This window comes from Gossypium arboreum, chromosome 1 (assembly GCF_025698485.1).
Source record: "Gossypium arboreum isolate Shixiya-1 chromosome 1, ASM2569848v2, whole genome shotgun sequence".
Taxonomy (NCBI): domain Eukaryota; kingdom Viridiplantae; phylum Streptophyta; class Magnoliopsida; order Malvales; family Malvaceae; genus Gossypium; species Gossypium arboreum.
The window spans coordinates 19,508,090-19,530,447 of record NC_069070.1 but is presented as its reverse complement, the minus strand read 5'-3'; the positions used below and the strand labels follow the sequence as shown (position 1 = coordinate 19,530,447).

Below are 22,358 nucleotides of genomic sequence, written 5' to 3'. Positions count from 1 at the left end.
TTTTTCACAAATAAGACAGGTGCACCCCAAGGAGACATACTCGGCTTGATGAACCCTTTTTCTAATAACTCATGCAACTGTGTCTTTAACTCCTTTAACTCAACTGGTGCCATACGGTATGGTGTTATCGATATCAGAGCTGTTCCCAAAATTACATGAATTACAAATTCAACTTCACAATCAGGTGGTAAACTCGGTAATTCCTCAAGAAATACATCAGCAAACTCATTAACAATTGGTAACTATTCTAACTTTAATTCCAAAACCCAAGTATCAAGAATATAGGCTAAAAATGCTTTATTACCTTTATGCAACAATCTCTGAGCAGAATAAGCTGAGATAATTCTTAATAATATTATTCGGATCCCCTGACTCAACTGAAATTAACTCTCCTATCTGACCTTTTAGATCAATCCATTTCTCTTGACAATTTACTACAGCTTCATGTTTCGTTAACCAATCCATTCCCAGAATAACATCAAATTCCCGAAAAGGTAGCAACATCAAATTAGCAGGGAATTCACATCCTTTTACTTTCAGTGGACAATTTTGACACACTAGATTAACTATCACACATTGGCCTAATGAATTAGTGACTTGAATATCATAATCAGTAGACTCAACAGACAATTTCTTTTCTGTTACTAATGCACTGCAAACATAAGAATACGTAGACCCAGGGTCAATCAATGCATATACAGTAACATCAAAAAGATAAAATGTACCAGTTATCACGTCTAGTGCCGTAGCTTATTCTCTCATTGGGATAGCATAAGTACGTGCTGGTGCTTTAGTCTCTGACTGAGAAGCATTATCTCTCATATTTGAACGACTAGCCTCAATAGCACTGCTTTGACCTGAATGTTTACTTCTTTGAGAAGTGGCTACTTGCTTTTCTTTTTGTTCTCCTTCTTCTTTTAGCAGTTGAGGACAGTCTTGAATGAAATGGTCAGTGGCTCTGCAATTATAACAAGCCCCTGCCTTACCTCTATATTCACCAAGATGATATTTACCACAATATTTACATTTAATCCTAGGAGTATTCTGTACACTGCCCACACTAACTGTAGGTCTAATAGTTACCCCAAAATCAGATTGAATCGCCTTATTTTTATTTGATCGATTAGGCATTGAGGTGGCCCAACTGAAATCATCTCTAGGCTTCTTTTTTAAGATTCTTTCTTTCTTCTATCTCGTTGCATTTTTTATTATACACTTCTTCCATCTTTTAAGAGCGATATGACAGAACAACAAATTCCCATATTTTAGTGCCCCCGATTATCATTCTGATTTCATCATTTAACCCTTCCTCAAATCAAATACATATTTCTTCTTCGGTTGGTAAAATTTCTCGGACATATCTGCTGAGATATATGAATTCCCTCTCGTATTCAACTACTGATCGGTTTCCTTGTCGTAAATCAAGAAATTTTTTTCTTTTTATCCAGATATCTCTTGCCGACATATTTCTTTTTAAATTCACTTTGGAAGAATTCCCAAGTGATTTTCTCTTTCGGCACCATGACCACTATAGTCACCCACCAGTTATAAGCTTCTTCTTTCAGTAATGATATAGCACATCTCAAATAATCTTTGGGAGAACATGCCATTTCCTCAAAAACTCTTATCGTGTTCTGAAGCCAATACTCAGCTTTGACAAGATCATCATCCGATCTACCCCTGAATTCTTCGACCCCACACTTTCTAAGTTTTTCTATCGGAGTACGTTTACTGGATTCAGTTAGCGGAGGAGGCGAAAGTGCAACTAGAGGATCTACAGGTGGTATAGTAGAGGAAGGAGGTTGCTAAGCCAAGTTTCTTTCTTGCATAAACTCACTAAACCATTGATTCATAAACCTAAAGAACATATTTTTAAATTATTGCTCTTGAGCCTGAGGAATTGGGACGTTACTACTTGTCTCATGTTCAGATGTCTATACTCTACTATTAGCCTCATCATGTTTAGCATGCTCGGATCTATCTGGCATCTTTACAATCTATAATAAAAACAAGGGTTAGATCGGATCATACACATCACACTATCACAGATTTATATAGCATGTATTTCTAGACATTTTACATACTACATTCATTTCGAGAATCGGCTAAACTGAGCTCTGACACTAATAAATGTAACACCCCTAACATTTATCCGTCGTTAGAACAAGGTTATGAAACATTACTAGACTTTATAGATTAAATGGAAACATTTTATAACATTTAATATACAAATTAAGAACCGATCATAAACACTCATATTGTCCCTTATATGAGCCATCGAAGCCTAATATATACCTTAGAAATGAATCGAGACTAAACTAAATACTTAAGGAATTTTTCCCAAAATTTCAAAATATTTTCTTAAGAGCAGGGGACACACGCCCGTGTGGCCGGCCGTGTGAGTAAGACACGCCCATGTCTTAGGCCGTGTGGGCATCGATGTGAGGCACACGCCCGTGTCTCAGCCCATTTCCTTACCCGTTTAACTTTCTGACTTAGGTCACAGGGCTAACCACACTCCCATCTGATAGGTCGTGTGCATAGACCTGGGCATTCTATTTTGAAATTTTAAGGTGCAGGGGACATACGGCCAAACCACACGCTCATGTATCAGGTCGTGTGTCACACACGACTGAGACACACGGCTTTATGGACTAATATAGGTCATTTTAAGGCCACTTTTCTCACTCAATTTTAGTATCAACCTATGCAAAACCATTTTCATACTCACATATCACAACAGTACCTTTCATTCAAGCCAATAATCAAGCTTTATATCTAACATATCATCACTTATATTCAATATCTAAACTTACCAAGTTATTCATGTATGCATATTTGTATATTTAACCAAATTTTCAAACTACAACCATACCTCAATAGGCCTTTTTGATTAACTATCACTAAATCACTTTAAACACACCTTATGCACGATTAGTCCATACATATATAAGTTGACTAAAAACATAAACAAAGTGTAACTTCTAATATTTATACAAACCAACTTTACTTAAAACCATTCCAATCCCCATACATTCCGTATAAACCATAGTATGTATAGCAAATTCTACTGGAGCAAGTTGGATAGTGTGATCTGATGTGCTGATCTGATCTTCCGGCTTCTCAAAAGTCTACAAAAAACATTAAACAACATAAGTAAGCTTAAAGAAGCTTAGTAAGTTCGTTGGTTTTAAACATAAATCTTACCAAAAATACTATAACAAATTATTCAAATAGAACATTCAATATACAATTCTTGCCAAATACAATTTCAATCTATGAATTCACTTATTTCAGATCATTGTCAATAACAACTTTAAATCTTTTAATCATTAATTCCAAATGTCACTTACCAACTTTTTTTAAATCGAAGAACGTCTTACATATATGAGTACATTGTATACGGAAGCCCAAAGACTGCACAGAAGCACATAAGTGCTAAACAGAAACCCGTAAGGGTTAAATAAAAGCTCATAAGAGCTGAACGGAAACCTATAAGGGTTAAACAGAAGCTCAATAGAGCTGAACGAAAACCCATTAAGGTTGAACTGAAACTTATATGAGTTAAATAGAAGTTCGTGAGAGCTAAACGGAAAGTAAACATGAAAGTTCGCAACAAATGCTGAAACTCGGTTTAATTGGGTAATTTTGCTGTCAATCATTCCTTTGCCGTCTTTCACCACAGAACGATTGTACTAAATCTCGCATTCCATTTGTTTTGAACACTCAATTCAATTTCATAATTCCCACAATATTTTTCTGTCAATAATAGATATGAATACATATATAATATCATTCATCAATTTAATATATAATGTTAAAGTTTAATCATACGAACTTACTTGGGGTAGATTTGTAGAATTTGTAATAGCTTAGAGACTATTCTGCTAATTTCCCTTTTTTATGATTATCTACAGGCTCTTGATTTGTAGCAAAAATATGAAAAACCAGCTTAGAGGGACTCTTCTATGGTGTTTTTGGCTGAAAATTCATGAAGAATTGTCTAGATTTCTTTTAATTGTTGTTTTATTTATTTAATTTTACAAAATTTCTAATTTTACCCTTATTTCACCTAATTTCCTGATTTTATTCCTTGCTAATGCCACCTCAGCCATCCTTTTTGGGCTAATTTTCCTTTTTAGTCCTTCCTTATTTATCACTTGAGTTATTTAATCATTATTTATTTAATTAACAAGTTTTGCATCATTTTCAATTTAGTCCTTTTTAATTAATTAACTATCAAAACGTTAAAATTTTCTAACGAAACTTTTATACTAACTCAATGACACTCCGTAAATATTTATAAAAATATTGGTTTATGAAATTGAGGTCTTAATACCTCATTTTCGAAACCACTTTACTTAATAATTTTTTTCTAAAACACAAATTACTAATTCAAAAATTCTCCCAAAATCACATTTTACTCATAATTACTAAATAATAAAATTTTCGAACTCACTCATCAGATTTAGTGGTCTCAAACCACTGTTTCTGACACCACTAAAATTGGGCTGTTATATAAAGTAGTCTAAACACCTATCCTAAGTTCCTAGAGTAAGTGTTTCTGTCTATGTAAGCTATGATAACATGTGAACTATACTATGTGAGCTCTGCTATGATTATGTGAACTGTGTTTTATTTATGCGAGCTATGTTATTATGCAATTTATGCTATATGCGAACCATTATATGCAAGCTATGCTATATGTGAATCATATTGCATGCGAGCTATATGTATACGAGCTATGTGTAATGCGAGTTATACACTATAAACTGTGTTATTTTGTAAGCTCTACTGAACTACGAGCTATATTAATTGCGAACTGTGAATGTGTTAAAAGTGATATGTCGGTGTTGTGAACGCTTGAAATTGTTGGATATCATTGGCATGCCATAGATTGTGAGTACTCACCTTTATTGTTGTGATAGGGTATTGTGGCCCAAAGATAGCGTTGGTGAGATAAGGGAATGTACAGCTTAGCTCCATTCACTGAAGATAGTGTGGTGTGTTTGAAGAGTGTTAGCACTCATGCTACAGTTATTGGAGATAGTGCAAGATTCTTTCGGTCATTTGATGTGTTTGGAGATTCGTCTATCTAATGCATATGATTTATAATTATGTTTCACCGTCACAAATTGCCAATAGATCAGTATAATGAGTTATGAGTATGATATATATTATACTAAATACATGATTCTAAGTTACAATATGTTATTAGGTTTCTTAAAGGTTATGCGAACCGCTTATTTATGCGAACTGCTTATTTACATGTTATGACCTTATGAGAATGTATGCAAAATATTTAATATCGTGTGTTAGGTTAGTGTGTTCAATTGTGGTATATTGTGAGCACTCACTAAGCTTCAATAAGCTTACGCTCCTTATATGTACTTTGTAGAAAAATAGCTCGCTGGAAAAGTGACAAAGTGAACATTCCAAGTGACCCATCGCAAGGTAATTTTTTGAGTATGTTGACGTGTTTTTCAACCCCAAATAATAAAGGCAATGTGGGACTATTCCAATGGATTAGATTAGATTTAGATTTAGATTTTAAATAAATTTGATAGGTTGTAAATGGACATTACATATAGTTTAAAATTTTTTTGAACTTTTATAAATTGTTGGATGAATGTTTGACTGCTTAAATTGTGAAGGTGTGATAGCTTGTACGTTCTATTGTTTGACTAACATGTAAATTTATACGAAATGATGTATATGAATGCGGAAGAGGATCGTAAAGTTTGTTCAAGTCACAGATTTGACTTAGGGCTCTAGACATTCAAAAAGAAACTTGGATTCTGACACAACCTGAAACACAAACGAATCCAATTCAGATAAAAAAATAAAGAGAAAAATTAAAATATATAAATAAGATGAATAAAATAGAAAAATGAAATAAGATATTATAATAATAAAGAAGAAAATGAACTTAATAGATGGAAAAGATGAAACGTGGCATGTAGAAGTCCTAAGAAGCCTTGAAAATAAGAAGAATCCACAACTCCCTTCAAGCGACTCTAATTTCCTCTCTAAAAAAGAAAACTTGGAAAGAAAAAGATTAAAAATGATCCTTCCAATCTAAAAGAATGTTAAAATTATTTTAAAAGAAAAATCAAGAGAAATTCTTGAAAGAAAAACTCAAAGAGAATTTATTAACTCAAAATAAAAGTTGAATAATAATGAATTGAATGATTTGTGTACGATGCAAATGCTTGTATTTAGGCTAGCTAAATAAATCTAAATAAAACTTTTAAGTATATTAGAACTCTAATTGATCTAAACAATAAGTAGTTTTAAACTAAACTTTCTTGTTGACATAAAACTCCTAAATAACTTAAACTACTTAATAATTGTTAAAATTTAGAATAATAAAATAATAAGAGTGATAAATACAATATTCGGCTCATATATAATAAACTTTAAGCATATAATCCGAACCCAATATGATTTAAAATCGAATTAAAAGCCCGAAACTTGTAAATCCCATCTAGAAATTCTACTCACGCAGTCTTCACTAAAATAGTCATAACTTAAGCTCCGACCCAAAATCAAGTGATTCAAATGTGTTTTGAAGCTAAGAGATATATCTTCGAACGCAATGATGACATCTCAACCCAGAAATGCCTGGATCCTATCCAAAAAGTCGTCACAAGTATGTTGATTTCCCAAACTTAAAAATTGACATCTTCAGTGAATGAAATTTAATAAATTTCACCCCATCCGTGCATATATCATAAATGCAGTTGGAAGAGCTCGTCGAGCATTGAGGTAAGTCCTAAATTGCTTAAGTATGTTTGAAACAATTTGATGCTTGGTATGATAAATTTTGACTTGTTGCGTGAAATTATTGATGTAGGCAAATTGTCTAATTGATGAATGAATGAGTAGGCAAAAACATATTAGGGGTCGTAAGAGTAAAGGTTTTGTAAAATGATAAAGGGTTGTCATGTAAAAACATTAAATAAGTTTTAAAGTAAAAATGAATATGCGAGAGATAAAGTTTGCCAGTATAGGATCCGCGTGAGAAAATGGGGTTGGCGGATAGACTGTACACGAGATAGACTGCCAATTATATGTTTAATGGATTGTTTTACTAAAAAAGGTTCGCATGTTTTCTTCCTAGTGGGTGTTCGCAAAACGGACTTCTGTAGGGTTCGCCAAATGCCATCTGCGAAGTGGTAGGTGAAACGTGTGAACCTTGCCAACCTACGAGCCTGAAAGCATTAGACATTAGGAGCTCGCAAGAACTAAATTGTTTTATGTTGTGTGTATTTCACATTATCTGTTGCCTTATGTGTTGGTTAACTCTACGAATAGTCAAGCGAACTCGATTGATGCATGCGAAGTATGTTTGTGAAAGTATTGTATGTCTAAACAATGTCTATTAAATATGTGATAATTTTAATTAAAGAAGTACGATTTTAGGATTTTTTTAATATAATGATTAATTATTTGTGAAGTGTGATTGGTGATCGTTGATTGGAGAGTCACTTTGGTTACTAATGTGACGTTCAAAATTTGGGTCAGATTGTCCCGGTCGAGTTTTGGGTGCCACATATATAATTAAGGCTCAAATAATTTGTAATTAAGTTTTGAATTTTTCATCTATTAAATACAATATTATTTAGTCATTGGGTCATTTCATTATAGTACCATGATTAAGCTCTCTCTTATTATATACCATTACAAAAACTACTTAATCAAGTGCTTATCCAATGCCGTTATCATATATGTGTTACTTTCATAGTATATCTTTAATCTTTTTGGGTTAAATCCGTTCACCCAATATGATTCTAGTTTATTTCATGGTAACCATTACATATTCCTTCATGAAAAAGTTGATTACTAACACATAGTAATTAAATCATTCTTCCTAAATAAATGACACATGACCATGTTACTTTTCTATCTATCATGTAATGTCAATGGAAGGGTATCATTTACCCTTTATTAGGCTATTAATTTTGCTATTGTAGGTGAAATTATGTCATGTAGAAGTCGTATACCAAAGTACTAGCTATTGTCTCTATTACCAATTGAACTCGGGCTTTCAATATATCAAATTATACGAGTCGCACACACATAGTCCATTACTTACTCAAGATTGAGATAAGCCACGTTAAGATCGTCACAAGTGAATAAATCCATAAATGAATCTAGGATTTATTCTACTTGGGTTCTGTTCAATGTATTGTCATTATAATCCAGCCACAAAACGCAACTTAATATTAGTTAAACGTTAGATAATCAGTGAGCTAATATTTTCTTTATATTTTGCTTCGCATGCAAAACTCGTTGAGGATATAATACAAAAGATATTAATGTGAATGATAGAATTTTTATTAAACCAATTTTTTTCAAAAAAATTACAAGTGTATTTGATGATTTAACTACACTAAAGACACTAGATCTCTACATACATTTTACGAGTTTTATTATGAATTTCATCCTCTCCTTTACAAAAAAAAAGATGTTAGTCTCGTTATTTTAATTTTTAGAATTTAATCTTAAAAGAAAATAGAGAAGTTAGACTAGATATCAGTAAAATCATGAACTCAAATCAGTGATTTTAATAAATTATTACATATAAATTATTGAATTATTGTTTTTCAACAATTCTTCGCATATAAATGGCTCGAATACTTACTTTTAAGTTAATGATTTAACAACAAAGTTTAACGGTGTTATTGAGTTGGATTAACTGCTGAGTTTTGTGAAGTACAAGAAAATGAGAAATAAATTTCGACAAATTAAAGTGTGAAGGATCAACTTTTTCAATTCCAATAAAGTAGAGGGATACAATTTGAGGTTAGACCAAGTTTATGAATCAATTTAGAGTCTGAATAAAAGTTTGAGGACTTTTGATGGAATTAATCTTAACCAAAAAAAGTATTAAAGCTTTTATGAAAATCAGACGGCCAAAACATAAACATCTTCAAGCTTGGGCGGCACTGATTGTTCTCCACGTGTCCGAACCGTCAGATTCGTTTTTCCAAACCTTACCTTCGGATCCGAGCCTCATTTTTGCTCTTCTCTTCGTTGAAATTTTTGCACTATTTCTCTCTCTCTTCGAGCTAATTTAATTTCTCTCTCTAAAATCGCATTTCGGATTCGAACCCTAACTTTTTTTTCCCCTAAAAATTTGACACTCTTTATGGACCGTTTTTTCAAGCTCCATTTCAAAGGCTTCTCTATGTCACTGTAAGTTCACATCTCATCTTTCTTTCTCTACGAACCCTAATGTCTTTTTTTTTTATCCTACAATTTTTTTTTTGTTAAGTTTTGAGACGATTAATTTATGCTTGGGCTCTGATGTTCTAGGGTTGGGAGCGGTAATGTTATTTGTAGTGTCATTTTATTTAGGTTGGAAATTGCTTGATGTCTTCTTGATATTTATGGTCTTGATTAAAAATGTGAGATTTATGTGTAATTTGTTAGTTTTACATCTGTTTGGTTGCCGAGAAAATGGAGGATGCCGGGACTTTTATTCTGAGGAATTGCAAACTTCAATTAAGCAAAAGCTATAGTAGTTGTTTTATTCCTGCTCTTTGGAAGGTTATAAGCTTTCATGCTAAGTTTTGGCTTTCATCTTTAATCTCGTTCCTTCATTTCTAATTACTTGTGGATTAGCGTTTTCACTTCACTTGTGTTTGGTGCTTTGCTTTAACTCTTTTCTTTTTGTTAATCCCATTTTTGCAAATGGGAGGTCGCCTATTTTTTTTTTTTTTTTTTGTTTCACTTGGTTTTAAATTACTAGGTTTTTGCTGTCCTTATATCTATTTATCTGGTTTGTTGCCAACGTCTCATACGGTAAATTGCTTTAATTAAGTTTCACGAATAAGAGGTTCGTGTTTCATGTAAATGAGGACTCTACATAATTGACAAGAAAACAAAGAAAAACAATCATTAGATTTCTCTAGTTAGATAATAAGAAACTTTAAATATTAGGTTCCAGTTCAACAGCTTGCCACATATGATGAATTCATGGTAAACTCCTGTAGATAGACTTACCATCAATATGCAATGGAGCCTGGAATTTCTTGTAGGGCATTCGGGAATGTGTATAAGAACAATTTATATCCACAATTTCTTCTCATTTTTCTTGGTTGGGTTAATATATTGTAATTTGCATTGATAATGCAAGGGACCATGGCTGAATGAAAATCTGAATGGCAGTGTAAATATTTGTGAAGTTTTTTGGAGGATGTCAATGGCAGTACAAACACTTGTAGTAGTTTAGTAGAGGAGGATGTCAAGCTTCACTAGAGGGTTTAGGGTTTTGTATTTGAATTTTATGCTCGATTGCAGGAAGACTGAGTTTTTATACAAAAAGGTTATGTGGTTATTCACATGGGTGTCTTCTTTGTGGATAATGCATGGTTATTCACTTTTGTGGGTGAGGTTTCTTTACTTTGATTCTTCTTGCTTGCCTTGTATTCTTTATTCGGTTGCCAAAATGTTTTGTTTTGATAGGAACTTATGATAGTGTTTCATGCTAGCTCCTCATACTTAGGTTGAAGCATAGCTGTTCGAGGTATTTAGGTTCTTAGCTTGAGTCAAGGAGTTGAAAGTTCATCTCACCATCAAGAAACTACTCTTCAATAGCTAGTAAATGTTTTAGGTTTTGTCCCTTTATTTTTTCAAGAACTGGATTCTCTTTTGTAATTGCTAAGGTGAAAGCCATTGTAAATCTATGGTGTTACCTCTTAACCTCCAAGAGTTGTGTAGGCTGCTGGGGCAGCGCCGCCTTTGATCTCAAAAGCTGAAGCTTAATGTCTATCCTTTTCCTGTCAAGCTGTGAAGTTTGTTCTGAGGCCATAAATCCATCAATAGTTATGTATATAATCACTTCAGTTGTGCACATTGTTCGTTGTTCATTGGAAGTTTTTATTTTTATTTTTTCCTGGGGGAACATAGTTAACTAGAAATTATTATGTTTATGGTTCTTCATCCACCAATGCAGAAAATGTTCCTTTTTTCCATTTGGAAAATTTATTAGCAACAGCTTGACATGGAGTGTTTCATCATGCTCAAACATGAGCTACCCATGGAGTCTAGATATTAGAAACCTTAAAGAGTTAGCTGGGGCGTAAAGTTAATTCCTAGAAGAAAATTTTCTAATGAAAGCTTGGTGATTGAAAGTTGTTGGTGAATTTTTCATACCTGTCTATTCTGTATCTAAATATGAGTGGTGACAGACATTGCATGGGGGATCGAAATGTACCGTTTCCTCTGGGAATGGTAAGACAGTTAAGTCAATTTTTAGAGGGTTTGGGGATGATCCATGGAATATAATTTCAAAAGATAACTACCCAAAGAAAGAACCTTCTTAAACTACATTATCTGGATGCACCGTTCATTCCTTTTGTGGAGTAATAGAAAGTCCTTCTTAAACTATTATTTCATTGCTCAAGAACCAATAGATGTAAATTTGTAGAAATAATAGAAAGTCCTTGTCCATTCCTTTTGTGGAGTAAAATTGGTTGCATAAGGTGAAAGGTTTTTTACTTTGTTACAAGTATCATGATATGTTGTACCCTAGAAGATGTATTGAAGCATATTAGCTTTTTGGGCTATGCTGTTATTTTATTTGCTTCTTGATGCTGTTTTTTTTTTTTTTTTTTTACTTGTTACCACACCTTCCCTATAGACGAAGAAAGAATGGTGGGACAATTCTCATTATGGGATAGATGATTTAATTTCTGTTTCCATGAGATCATATATTTGATTTTATGCATGCAGGATAAGGTTGAGTAAATTTCATTGCTCAAGAACCAATAGATGTAAATTTGTAGAAATAATAGAAAGTCCTTGTCCATTCCTTTTGTGGAGTAAAATTGGTTGCATAAGGTGAAAGGTTTTTTACTTTGTTACAAGTATCATGATATGTTGTACCCTAGAAGATGTATTGAAGCATATTAGTTTTTTGGGCTATGCTGTTATTTTATTTGCTTCTTGATGCTCTTTTTTTTTTTTTTTTTTTACTTGTTACCACACCTTCCCTATAGACGAAGAAAGAATGGTGGGACAATTCTCATTATGGGATAGATGATTTAATTTCTGTTTCCATGAGATCATATATTTGATTTTATGCATGCAGGATAAGGTTTAGTAAATTTCATTGCTCAAGAACCAATAGATGTAAATTTGTAGAAATAATAGAAAGTCCTTGTCCATTCCTTTTGTGGAGTAAAATTGGTTGCATAAGGTGAAAGGTTTTTTACTTTGTTACAAGTATCATGATATGTTGTACCCTAGAAGATGTATTGAAGCATATTAGTTTTTTGGGCTATGCTGTTATTTTATTTGCTTCTTGATGCTGTTTTTTTTTTTTTTTTTACTTGTTACCACACCTTCCCTATAGACGAAGAAAGAATGGTGGGACAATTCTCATTATGGGATAGATGATTTAATTTCTGTTTCCATGAGATCATATATTTGATTTTATGCATGCAGGATAAGGTTGAGTTTTGAAACATGGCTATTGGGGTGAATGTTTAAATGTTAAAGAAGAGGTTTGTTTCTAGTTACAAATTGGATTTAGAGAAGGATTCACATGATTGTGTGCTTGGTATGGAATCGCAGGCATGTAAATCTTTAACTTGATTCTTATTTCTTGTAGGCACTAATTTTCTTCTCACAAAGCTTTAGCCGCTGTGTTTTTGGCTTGGATTATCTATGCCTGGCAACGAAGTTGGAGACAGGATCCATAATTTCCTTGGAGGAGGGAGTTTGTCTCAGGGCCAGCATCACTCTCAGGTCTTTGATGGTACCTGGTCTGGCTTAAATAACAATCAGTGGGTTGGAAGCCAGAGACAAGTTGGCGGGCATCTTGTTTCCAGTTTGAAGAATTTCAGTTTACATCAATTAGGTAATAATCAAGATATCTTGATCGTTTAGTTTCTGCTTGCTTTTGCTGCAACAGTTTCCATGATGTGATTACAGTGCATTGTTATTACATGCTTCTATACCACTGTTTAGCTGACGTGACTATATTTTTTGACATTAGCTGATGCTGACAGAGGACAAAGTGGTCAGTCTTCAAGCCTGCAGCATGGCCTGAACTTTACACAGTCAGGTCTGAGGCCTGAAAGTGTCAGAAGTCAATCTCAAAATCAATCATCAAATGTAAATGGCTATATGCAAGGGCATCAGGCTTTCCAGACAAGGCAGAATGAAACGAACTTTTTGGGAGTGGATACAGCATCTCGGGGCCCTGATCTTCATAAGAAAAATCCAATGAGATTGGATGCTGCTGAATCACCAGTAAATTATGATTTTTTTGGTGGGCAACAGCAAATTAATGGACAGCATCATGGCATGATCCAGCCTTTGCCGAGGCAACAAGCAGAGAGGACTGACATGCAGCTGTTACAGCAACATGCCATGCTTAAGAAAATGCAAGAATTACAGAGGCAGCAACTTCCAAACTCACAGTTTCAGCTACCAGAAGCAAGACAGTTGAGTTCTGTGAATCAGGTTTCCTCTGTTGTAAAACAGGGATCAGATAGTGTTTCTCTTGCTCCAATAAATGGTGTTCCTGTCCATAATGCTTCGAATTATTCGTGGCAGACAGAGAACATGAACGTAAATGTAAATGCAAATTGGCTGCAGGATGGTGCCACTCCAATCATGCAAGGATCATCTAGTGGATTTTTGTTTTCCCCTGAGCAAGGCCAGGTGCATTTGATGGGTTTGGTTCCTCGACAAGTTGATCAGTCATTTTATGGGATCTCTACTAGTGGTCCAATAGTAGATCAATATCAATATTCTTCTGTCCAAATGGATGAGCCTTTAATGCAGCAGGTGCAAGCCAGCAGTAATTCCTTTCCAGGTAATCAGTATGCTATGTTTCAAGATCAAGTTAGCTTGCAAGATGGGTCTTTGGTTTCTGGACAGGGCGACCTGGGAAAAAATGTCTTTGGTGCTGCAGCTGGTCAAGGTTTAAATAATGGATTTCTTTCAGAAAATTTGCAGCAAATGACTATCCTACCAAAAAATGCAGTGATGCAGGAATCTAGTGGGAGGCAAGGACATCCTGGTCCCTCAGAAACATCCCTCAGGAAGTCATCGATTCAGGCTGACCCCCCTCAGGCTGTGGCTACCCTAGATCCGACTGAAGAAAAGATATTGTTTGGTTCAGATGACAGTGTGTGGGATATGTTTGGAAAGAGTGCCAATATGGGCTCAGTTTTGGATGGTATGGACTCTTCTGGGGCATTTCCTTCACTGCAAAGTGGAAGTTGGAGTGCTCTTATGCAGTCTGCTGTAGCAGAAACCCCTAGTAACGATATTGGGATACAGGAAGAGTGGAGTGGTTTAGGCATGCAGCATAACGAACCTGCAAGTGGTAACATGCCTTCATCAATTGTCAACTATGGCAGCAAACAGGAATCTGCTTGGGCTGATAACAATTTTCCGCCTGCCTCAACACTGAACTGTAAACCTTCTCCCATGTCTCAGAGATTTGTTAAAGAGTTAACAGAAGACAGTAGCAAACGGCTAGGTTGCAGTTCTTTACGAAAGCACGTAGCTGAAAGTGCTAAATTCTTAGGAAATGCTTCTCACTCTCCCGGTATGCAAGTTACTGCAAACAGTATTTCAGGTCACCAACAAGGATTGGCCATACATAGTTCTCATGGTCAGCCACAGAATGAACCAAATGGTTGGAAATCCATTGATTCTGCATCACATGGTGTTGGTACCATATCAAAAAGTCAGGATATTCAAAGGTCCTTGCAACCTTCTCCGAATAGTGATCAGAGAGGTGCTATGTATAAGGAGAGAGGTCATAGTTCTGGTTTTGATCTTAGAAATATTAAATCAGGGAATGTGAATTCTGGCTTGGGAAGCCTACAGGTGAATGGGGAAGCCTCTGATCTGGATAATTTTGCTGAAATTACAGATAAAAGAACCACAAGGGTCACCAAGGAAAGCAGCCAACAACTTCCAAACAGTCGTAATCTTCATCTCTGGAAAAGCGTTGATTCTCAAGTTAACCGTGGACTAAGCAGGGTTCCAGTAGAATATCAGCAAATTCAGGAAAGGAGCCCTGAAAATTTGGATTCATCTGGAAATAATTGCTTGGACAAGGGAGCATCTGGAGTAAATGTTTCAGGGGATCTCAATGTCAAAGAAACTTCTAATGACAGTTTTTGCTCCAACTTACCACAATATACTTCCACTGGTGGTACGAGAGACAATGTTTGGCTGGATGTAAATGATTTACAAGGAGGAAAACAGAAGTCTTCTGCTCATATTAGTGATAAATCTTCTGTGACCCGTAAGTTTCAGTATCATCCTATGGGGGATTTAGATGTTGAGATCGAACCTTCTTATGGAACTAAAAGTGTTGCACATTCACGAGCAACATCCCAACACGTTTCTCAAGGATTGAAGGGTCATGACAAGGGATACTCTGGGCAGTCACAATTAACTGGTCATGCTGGTGGAGACGCTACAGAAGTTGAGAAGGTTATTTTATTTGTTTGGTCATATATGTAAATAGTGTGCAATTTGCCTACTCTTTTTCTCTGTCTTTACCTGTGATGAACTTTCCTTTATCTTTTTGGAATAACTTAGCCTTTGGAAGACAAAATAGTTGTATATTAACTTTCTTTTTCTGTATATTAGGGTTGTTCTCCTGGCGTTAAAGTAGACAAGATACCCTCAAAAAGTTCAAATCCTGGTTCTGCACCTGACAGATCTTTTGGTGGGTTTGTGCCAAAGAAGACATATCCAACAAGGTAGTTCAACTGTTGCACTTCTCAATTTTTTAGCTTGACCTGAATTCATAGCTTTTCTTCCGACCAAAACAAAGAAAGGAATTCCTGGCGCTTTTTTTTTTGTTGATGTAAGCTTGGCTATTAAAAATTTCTTCTGCTGATAAAAAAAAAAGAAAAGAAAAAAGCTTTTGGGTTTTTAAAAGTATTGAATAAAAACCTAGCATCATTGTATTAATATTTGAAATCTAATTTTGATTTGGTAACCCTGAACATCTGCTTTCCTTGTATTATTTTGGTGCTGGTTTACTTGTTTACATTCTATTGAGCTCTGAATCTTCTCAATTTTTGCAGTCAAAATATACTGGAGCTTTTTCAAAAGGCTGACCCGCCAAAGGAGCATGGTACTGCAACACGCTTAAGCTCTTCTGAACACAATCAATCATCTGAAATGCCTGATGCAGAAACTTCTGATGGATCAGTGGGTCAGTTTCAGCATAATAAGCCTATTGCTTCTCAAGGTTTTGGTTTACAACTAGGGCTCCCATCCCAAAAGTTTACTATTCCAGATCGTGCAATTTCATTGCAGAGTTTCCCTCAAGGAGTTAATTCTCCAAATTTAGTTCACGGCTCTTCTGAGGAAGGAAGGAAAGGTCATACATGGTTGGATACTATTGCTTCTGTTCAGTCCTTGACTCATGGAGCATCCCGTGGAGATAGGAGTAATGTGTCAAGTGTCTCTGGTCAAACCAGCAACAAAGCCTCACAAAATACTATGGAGGCCAATGTTTCTGCAGGTTTTACCTCTTACAATCCTCATTCAAAAAGTCATCTCCAAAGCCAGCACGTCAGTAGTGTTGGCAGTCAAGGAACACCAAAGGAATATGTCAATGCACCTTTTGGTGTTTTGGCATCTCAGATGAAGCAGACTGATGATTCTTCTGTGAGAGCTCAAGCTAGTCAAGGAAGGAAATCAGCACCTTGCATGCCCAAAACTGCTCCTGGTGAGAATCTTGCTTCTTCAGAGGCTTCTTGGCCTAGTAGTAGCAACGAAAACAATGCAAGGGGTCCAGGCCAGCATTTTCCAATCTTGGAGGCTTCTTTACCTTCTACTACATCTGAATCTTCACAGGGTGCTTTTACAAAAAATATGCCTAATTTACATGCAAGTGTCTCAGCCCCACAATATCTATTAGGAGCTCAGAGTGCTCTGGCCTCACAAAATTTGTTTAAGCCTAATCATCAGTCAAATATTAAGTCCGAAGCATCTCATCCTGGATCAAAAAAGCTAGATGATCAAATTGCCCAGGTAGTAGGTAGTGGTCGATCTGAGTTCCCTGCAGACTGTGCTAAACTGCAAAGCTTTGTTGGAGAAAAGCCACCTGCAAACGCCCAGCAGGTATTGCGAGAGAACGATGCCAGCCAAAATCTTGCAGCCATGCAAAGAGATATTGAAGCTTTTGGCCGTTCTTTAAGACCGAATAATGCTGCAAACCAGAATACTTTATTGTTGCATCAGGTGCAGGCCTTGGAAAACGTAGAGATTGATCCGAGTAATAGGAGTGTCAAAAGATTTAAAGGTCCAGACTCTGGTTTGGATGCTCAGCTGGTTGGTTCCCATGGTCAGGAGGAACAATCTTATGGATCCAGTACAGTGATGGGAGATGCTGCAGTTAACTTTTCATCAGATCCTTCTGGAAATTCTAAGATGCCAAGATTTTCATTGAACACTGGAGATGACAATGAAAGACAGTTATCTTCTAGTGATATGCTGGCATCTTCTCAGAATGATTCCCAGCATTTCCCCAATGCTAATAATCCAGCTGCTGTTCTCAAGGGTGAACACTCTCAGATCAGTCCCCAGATGGCTCCGTCTTGGTTTGATCGGTATGGGATGTTCAAAAATGGGCAAATGCTGCCTGTATACGATGCTCAGAAACTTGCCATGATGAAGGCTACAGAAAAAATATTTACTGTTGGTAGACCTCCTGACAGCTTGCATCCTCTTCATTCAAGTGAGCAGGTTAATGCTGCTGCTAGTCAGTTGGATAATGCCCAGCAAAGCTCAAACCTGTTGCCCGTAGCAAGTGATCATTTCTCCCCCCACTCTCTGTGTCCTGATCTCACAAATCAGAGTTTGGTTGTTGTGAGAGCCAAGAAGCGTAAAAGTATGACATTTGAGCTTCTATCATGGCATAGAGAAGTGACACAAGGTCCTCAAAAGCCTCAGAACATCAGGTATTTGAGATGTGTTCAATTTACGTGTGTTCAATTTGATGTAATTACTTTTAACAGTATCTATGTGAATGACCACAAGCACTAAAACATTTCCAATTATAAATTGCTAATATGAAAAAAATAGTTTCTCTCTTTTTCTCGCTGTCATTATGTTTTTCCTTTCCATTTTTGGAATTATGTTGAAATTTTTTGTTGACCACAGCGTGGCAGAAGCCGAATGGGCGCATGCAGCGAATCGCTTGATCGAGAAGGTGTCTTTGGTGTTCAACTGTCTTTTATTTTGTGTTATTCCTTAGTCTCCGGCCGTTCTCATCTCAAGGACATTGATCTAAATTGCAGGTTGAAGATGAACCTGAAACAATTGAAGAATGGTCACCAGTGCTTAGAACGAGAAGAAGGCTTATATTGACAACACAGCTTATGCAACAACTACTTCGTGCTCCTCCAAGAGTAGTTTTTTCTACAGATGCTAGCAAAAACCATGAGACTGTGGCCTATTTTGTTGCCAGATCAGTTTTAGGAGATGCATGCTGCACATCATATGTCCCTGAAAGTGATACAGCTGATCCTCCTGACGGTGGATGCATGTAAGAACATGTTAATTTTATTTGAAATATTTGAATACTGTTTTTACCAGCTCTCATCTGAGGGCATTATTGTTTGTCATATCAACTATCCTTGTGATGATTCTTTTGTTGTTAATTTGCTGTTAGCCTCTCTGAAAAGCTTAAGGAGGAGAAAAATGAGTCCATCTTAAAGGCTGCAGAAGAGATTATTGTCAGGACAAAGAAGCTGGAGAATTATTTACAGAGGTAAGTCACATCTAGTTTTTACCAATTTTTTATGCATAATATCTCCTGTTAATCTTTTGCAACACTGATATTAATATGAACCCTTCATTTTGTTTACTAAGCTTGACGTTAAATACTGTGGTCAGAACTTCTCAGACCACCATTAAATTTAATTATATTGTTGTCTCACATGGAAGGGTTTACTTGTCACATCCATCGATGGCATTAGTTGTCCTTTTTTTTCTTATACTCGTAGTTTCCCCAGCACAGCCTCAATTATCCGTTGGATTTTAGATTAAGAAGCATTCTGCCTGTTGAAAAGTCTGGGCTGATACGAATTTCTAATTTATCATATGATTATATGTTCCCATTTCTATTAAAACCACAGGAGCTGATTTTGTAGTGGAGGCAGAGGATGCAAACTGCTATTACTTTGCAATTGAGTATTTTATTTGACTTTGTGGGAAGGATGCATCATTTCATATACCATACAGAGGCTTTTTATTCTTATTTTTCTTTGATTTGCATTTTATTGGAAGATTTTATTTGGGTCTAGACTGAACCTCTGTTCATTTGTTTTAGATTTTTAGTTCGTTTGGTTGCCCGATATTGGCCCCATTATTTGTTTTACCCTAAGCTCTTGTTTTATCCTGACTCGGGTGTCACGGTCTGTGTCTAATAGTAGTGTGTTTGTTTTTTACCTCAACTTTTTTCATATATTTGAATGATTGTACCCCCATTTTCCATTTTCGAATTGCGGGCAAAGCTATTTGTCGAAAACTAAGAAGTTTGGTAACATCTAACATATGGTTTTCTAATGTTTCGTCTTTGTCATGCAGTCTGGACAAGAGAGCCTCAATCTTGGACTTAAGAATAGAATGTCAGGATCTAGGGAAGGTTTCTGTCATCAATCGTTTTGCCAAGTTCCATAGCCGGGGGCAAGGTGACGGGGCTGAAACCTCGTCATCTTATGCAATTACTAGTTCTCACAAATTCTTCCCCCACAGATATGTTACTGCACTACCAATGCCTAGGAATCTCCCCGATAGGGTACAGTGTCATTCACTTTGATCAGTAGCTAATTGATTTTCCCCTTATTTTCGGCCAACCGGTTCTTGCGGCACCACCTTCATCAAACTTAAATATTTCACCACACAAATGGAAACGTAGGAGAAGAATGTGCGGTTTTAAACCAAGGAAGGCTCATAGAATCTCTTCACTGGTGCATGATTTTTGAGAAATTAATATATAAGTTGGTCAGTGAGTGTAGGCCGTTGGTGCCTCTTGATTTTTGGGTGAATTGGGGGAGAATAGAAGAGCTTTGTTTCTGATAATTCAACATATAGAAAGCTGAATATTCAGGTAATTAAAGTGTAATTTATTAAAAGCCTTTTGGATGATTGGTCCCTTCCCATAATAGCTGTCTCATCTTTTGTTCTCTTTCAGACAGGCAGTGGAAGGGGCTGGGGCTTAGGGAATTGGTTGGCGATGTTTACAGTATAAAATGTTCCAAAGCCTTCAATCAGCTATTACCCTTTTATATCGGGATTCAAAGGTGAGTGTAATATGTTGGTATATGTTGTTACCACTATATTTTTTTATATATATATATATATTTAAGGTTATAACATGAATATTTTTTTAAAAATAGTTTAAAAGTTCGGATAGCTTTAGGCTCTCTAATGTCTGGGAATTCCTTTTTTCAATTTGGTAAGTCTAGAATCTGACATTTCTTCTTAATATGATGTCACTCTAACATGCCAGTCTTAAAAAAATATATATATATAAAAAAAAAAATTTTATATAATAACATATTAGTCATTCAATTTTTGTGGTGTTAATATAAGTAAATAAAAAATATATCCTTTCTCTATTGTCTCTTCCCTCCTTAACCACCATTCCTATCAGTCAATTTTTGGTGAACGTGTCACGTTATTAGTTTTAAAATTTATTTATATGATATATTTAGTTATTTATATAACAATTTTTATAACAACTGTCAATCTTTATTACATAATAACATATACTCAATTTGCATGGGTATGGTTACTAACGTAAGAGGATTTGGGTTTGAGTAATTTGAATTGTATTATTCTTCTATTTATAAATTAGGAGAGATTAGATGGTTCAAAGTATCGTGTTAAAAAGAGCAGATATGATTAGAATCTATAATGAGATTATTCAAAATATAAATAGTATCTTATAGAAATAATAAAATTTATAACATCTATTTATAGAAGTTCTAGTATTTGGTTACAAATTTTTAAAGTTCGAGAATAATCAGTTAAATGTTTCAGGAACTTGTCCAAGAATTTTCGCAAGTTTAATCCATCTAAAATCACGTTTTATTAATTTTATATAAAATAATTTTAAAAATAAAAATACACTAATAATAATACAACTTATTTTGGGCTATTTTTTGAAGAAATTTAAATTAATTCATTAATTACAAAAATGATTTAAGGAAAATTTATATATATAAATGATTTAAAGTCTACAGTTATTGCCTGTTGTTTGACACAGACACCACCTTCTATTGATACTCAATTATTGATTTTTTTAAAAAATTAATTTTTTTTGGGTGCCGTTTCAAACTGAACAGTATGTAAATAAAAAAAATAATTTACTAATAGATGTCGGTGATATTGGAAAATATTTAAAAAATAATAAATTTTTTGTATTGTCGAAATATTAGGCAATATCGGTGTCGAGAGAAATTTTTTAAAGGGTGTCGTTAGTGGGTCAAGCAGCATTGAAGAGTTAAAAGAAATGATTTTTTTTAGGTGTCATAGATATGTTAGGCGGCATTAGTATATATTTTTAAAAAAAGTGACTTGAAATGAACAAAAAAAAATCAAAAAAAATTATAAGGTGTTAGGGGTGGAAGCTTGTAATTTCGTTCGATGATTTGAATGGTGAGGCGTCGTGTTTAATCACGAGGAATAACATATCTTCGAGTGGTGACGATTCGACGGTGCGAAACAAAGATCGAAAGAAAGAATTGTTTGAAGCTTTGATTATTGTTTTATAAGATTTGGAACTGACTAATGGGAGGTTTGAATTGAAGAAGTTAACGATGAGGAAATTTCTTCTTTATTGTCGAAATTGGCATGAAAGGTCATTGTAAATGGTGACATTGATGGCTATTGAATACCGCGGTTAAAGTTTTTAATTGAGAAGAAAAAAATAAAATAAAATAAAATAAAATAAAAACAAAAATTACTACATGAAAAGAAAGAAAAAGAAAGAAAGAAAAAGCATAATAAAAGGAAAGTAATGTAAATTTAATGAGAATTAAATGATAATTTGGAAAAAAAATAAAAGCATTTAATTTTGAGACGTAAATTTAAAGGAAAAAATATTTAATGAGAATTAAATGAAAATTTTAATGTTAGTGACAACTTTTGAGAAAATACTTAATGGGAAATTAAATGCAAATTTTAAAGTTGGTGATAATTTAAAATATATATACATATATATATTTAATGGTAAAATAAATGGGAATTTTAAAGCTGATGACAACTTTTTAAAAAGAATATTTAAAGGAAAAATATTTAATGAAAATTTTAATGGAAATTAAATGTTCACAGTTAATTTTCACTAAATT

General features: G+C 34.7%; 1 protein-coding gene across 4 annotated transcripts; it reads left to right on the top strand.

Annotated features, from left to right (window-relative positions):
- The first annotated feature begins 9,026 nt into the window (after positions 1–9,026).
- LOC108483097 (uncharacterized) lies at positions 9,027–20,399 on the top strand. 4 transcript variants are annotated; one of them, XM_053027742.1, is made up of 11 exons: positions 9,027–9,201; positions 12,457–12,515; positions 12,623–12,871; positions 13,010–15,474; positions 15,634–15,746; positions 16,077–17,960; positions 18,163–18,211; positions 18,300–18,547; positions 18,674–18,772; positions 19,591–20,113; positions 20,198–20,399. In XM_053027742.1, exons 3-10 carry the CDS (start codon positions 12,679–12,681, stop codon positions 19,820–19,822), a joined length of 5,283 nt encoding a protein of 1,760 aa, XP_052883702.1. In that variant the 5' UTR covers positions 9,027–9,201; positions 12,457–12,515; positions 12,623–12,678; the 3' UTR covers positions 19,823–20,113; positions 20,198–20,399. The 4 variants fall into 4 exon arrangements, with proteins under 4 accessions (XP_052883702.1, XP_017641794.1, XP_017641795.1 ...); XM_017786305.2 differs by having other exon boundaries at positions 9,033–9,201; positions 20,202–20,399; XM_017786306.2 differs by lacking the exon at positions 12,457–12,515 and having other exon boundaries at positions 9,033–9,201.
- Positions 20,400–22,358: the final 1,959 nt, after the last annotated feature.

Bases quoted from the DNA above. Each gene is read 5' to 3' on its own strand.
- LOC108483097 (XM_053027742.1), top strand. From the start codon at position 12,679: ATGCCTGGCAACGAAGTTGGAGACAGGATCCATAATTTCCTTGGAGGA. The intron at 17,961-18,162 runs GTATTTGAGATG...TGTTGACCACAG, and splicing joins CAAAAGCCTCAGAACATCAG to CGTGGCAGAAGCCGAATGGG. The intron at 18,212-18,299 runs GTGTCTTTGGTG...TCTAAATTGCAG, and splicing joins CGAATCGCTTGATCGAGAAG to GTTGAAGATGAACCTGAAAC.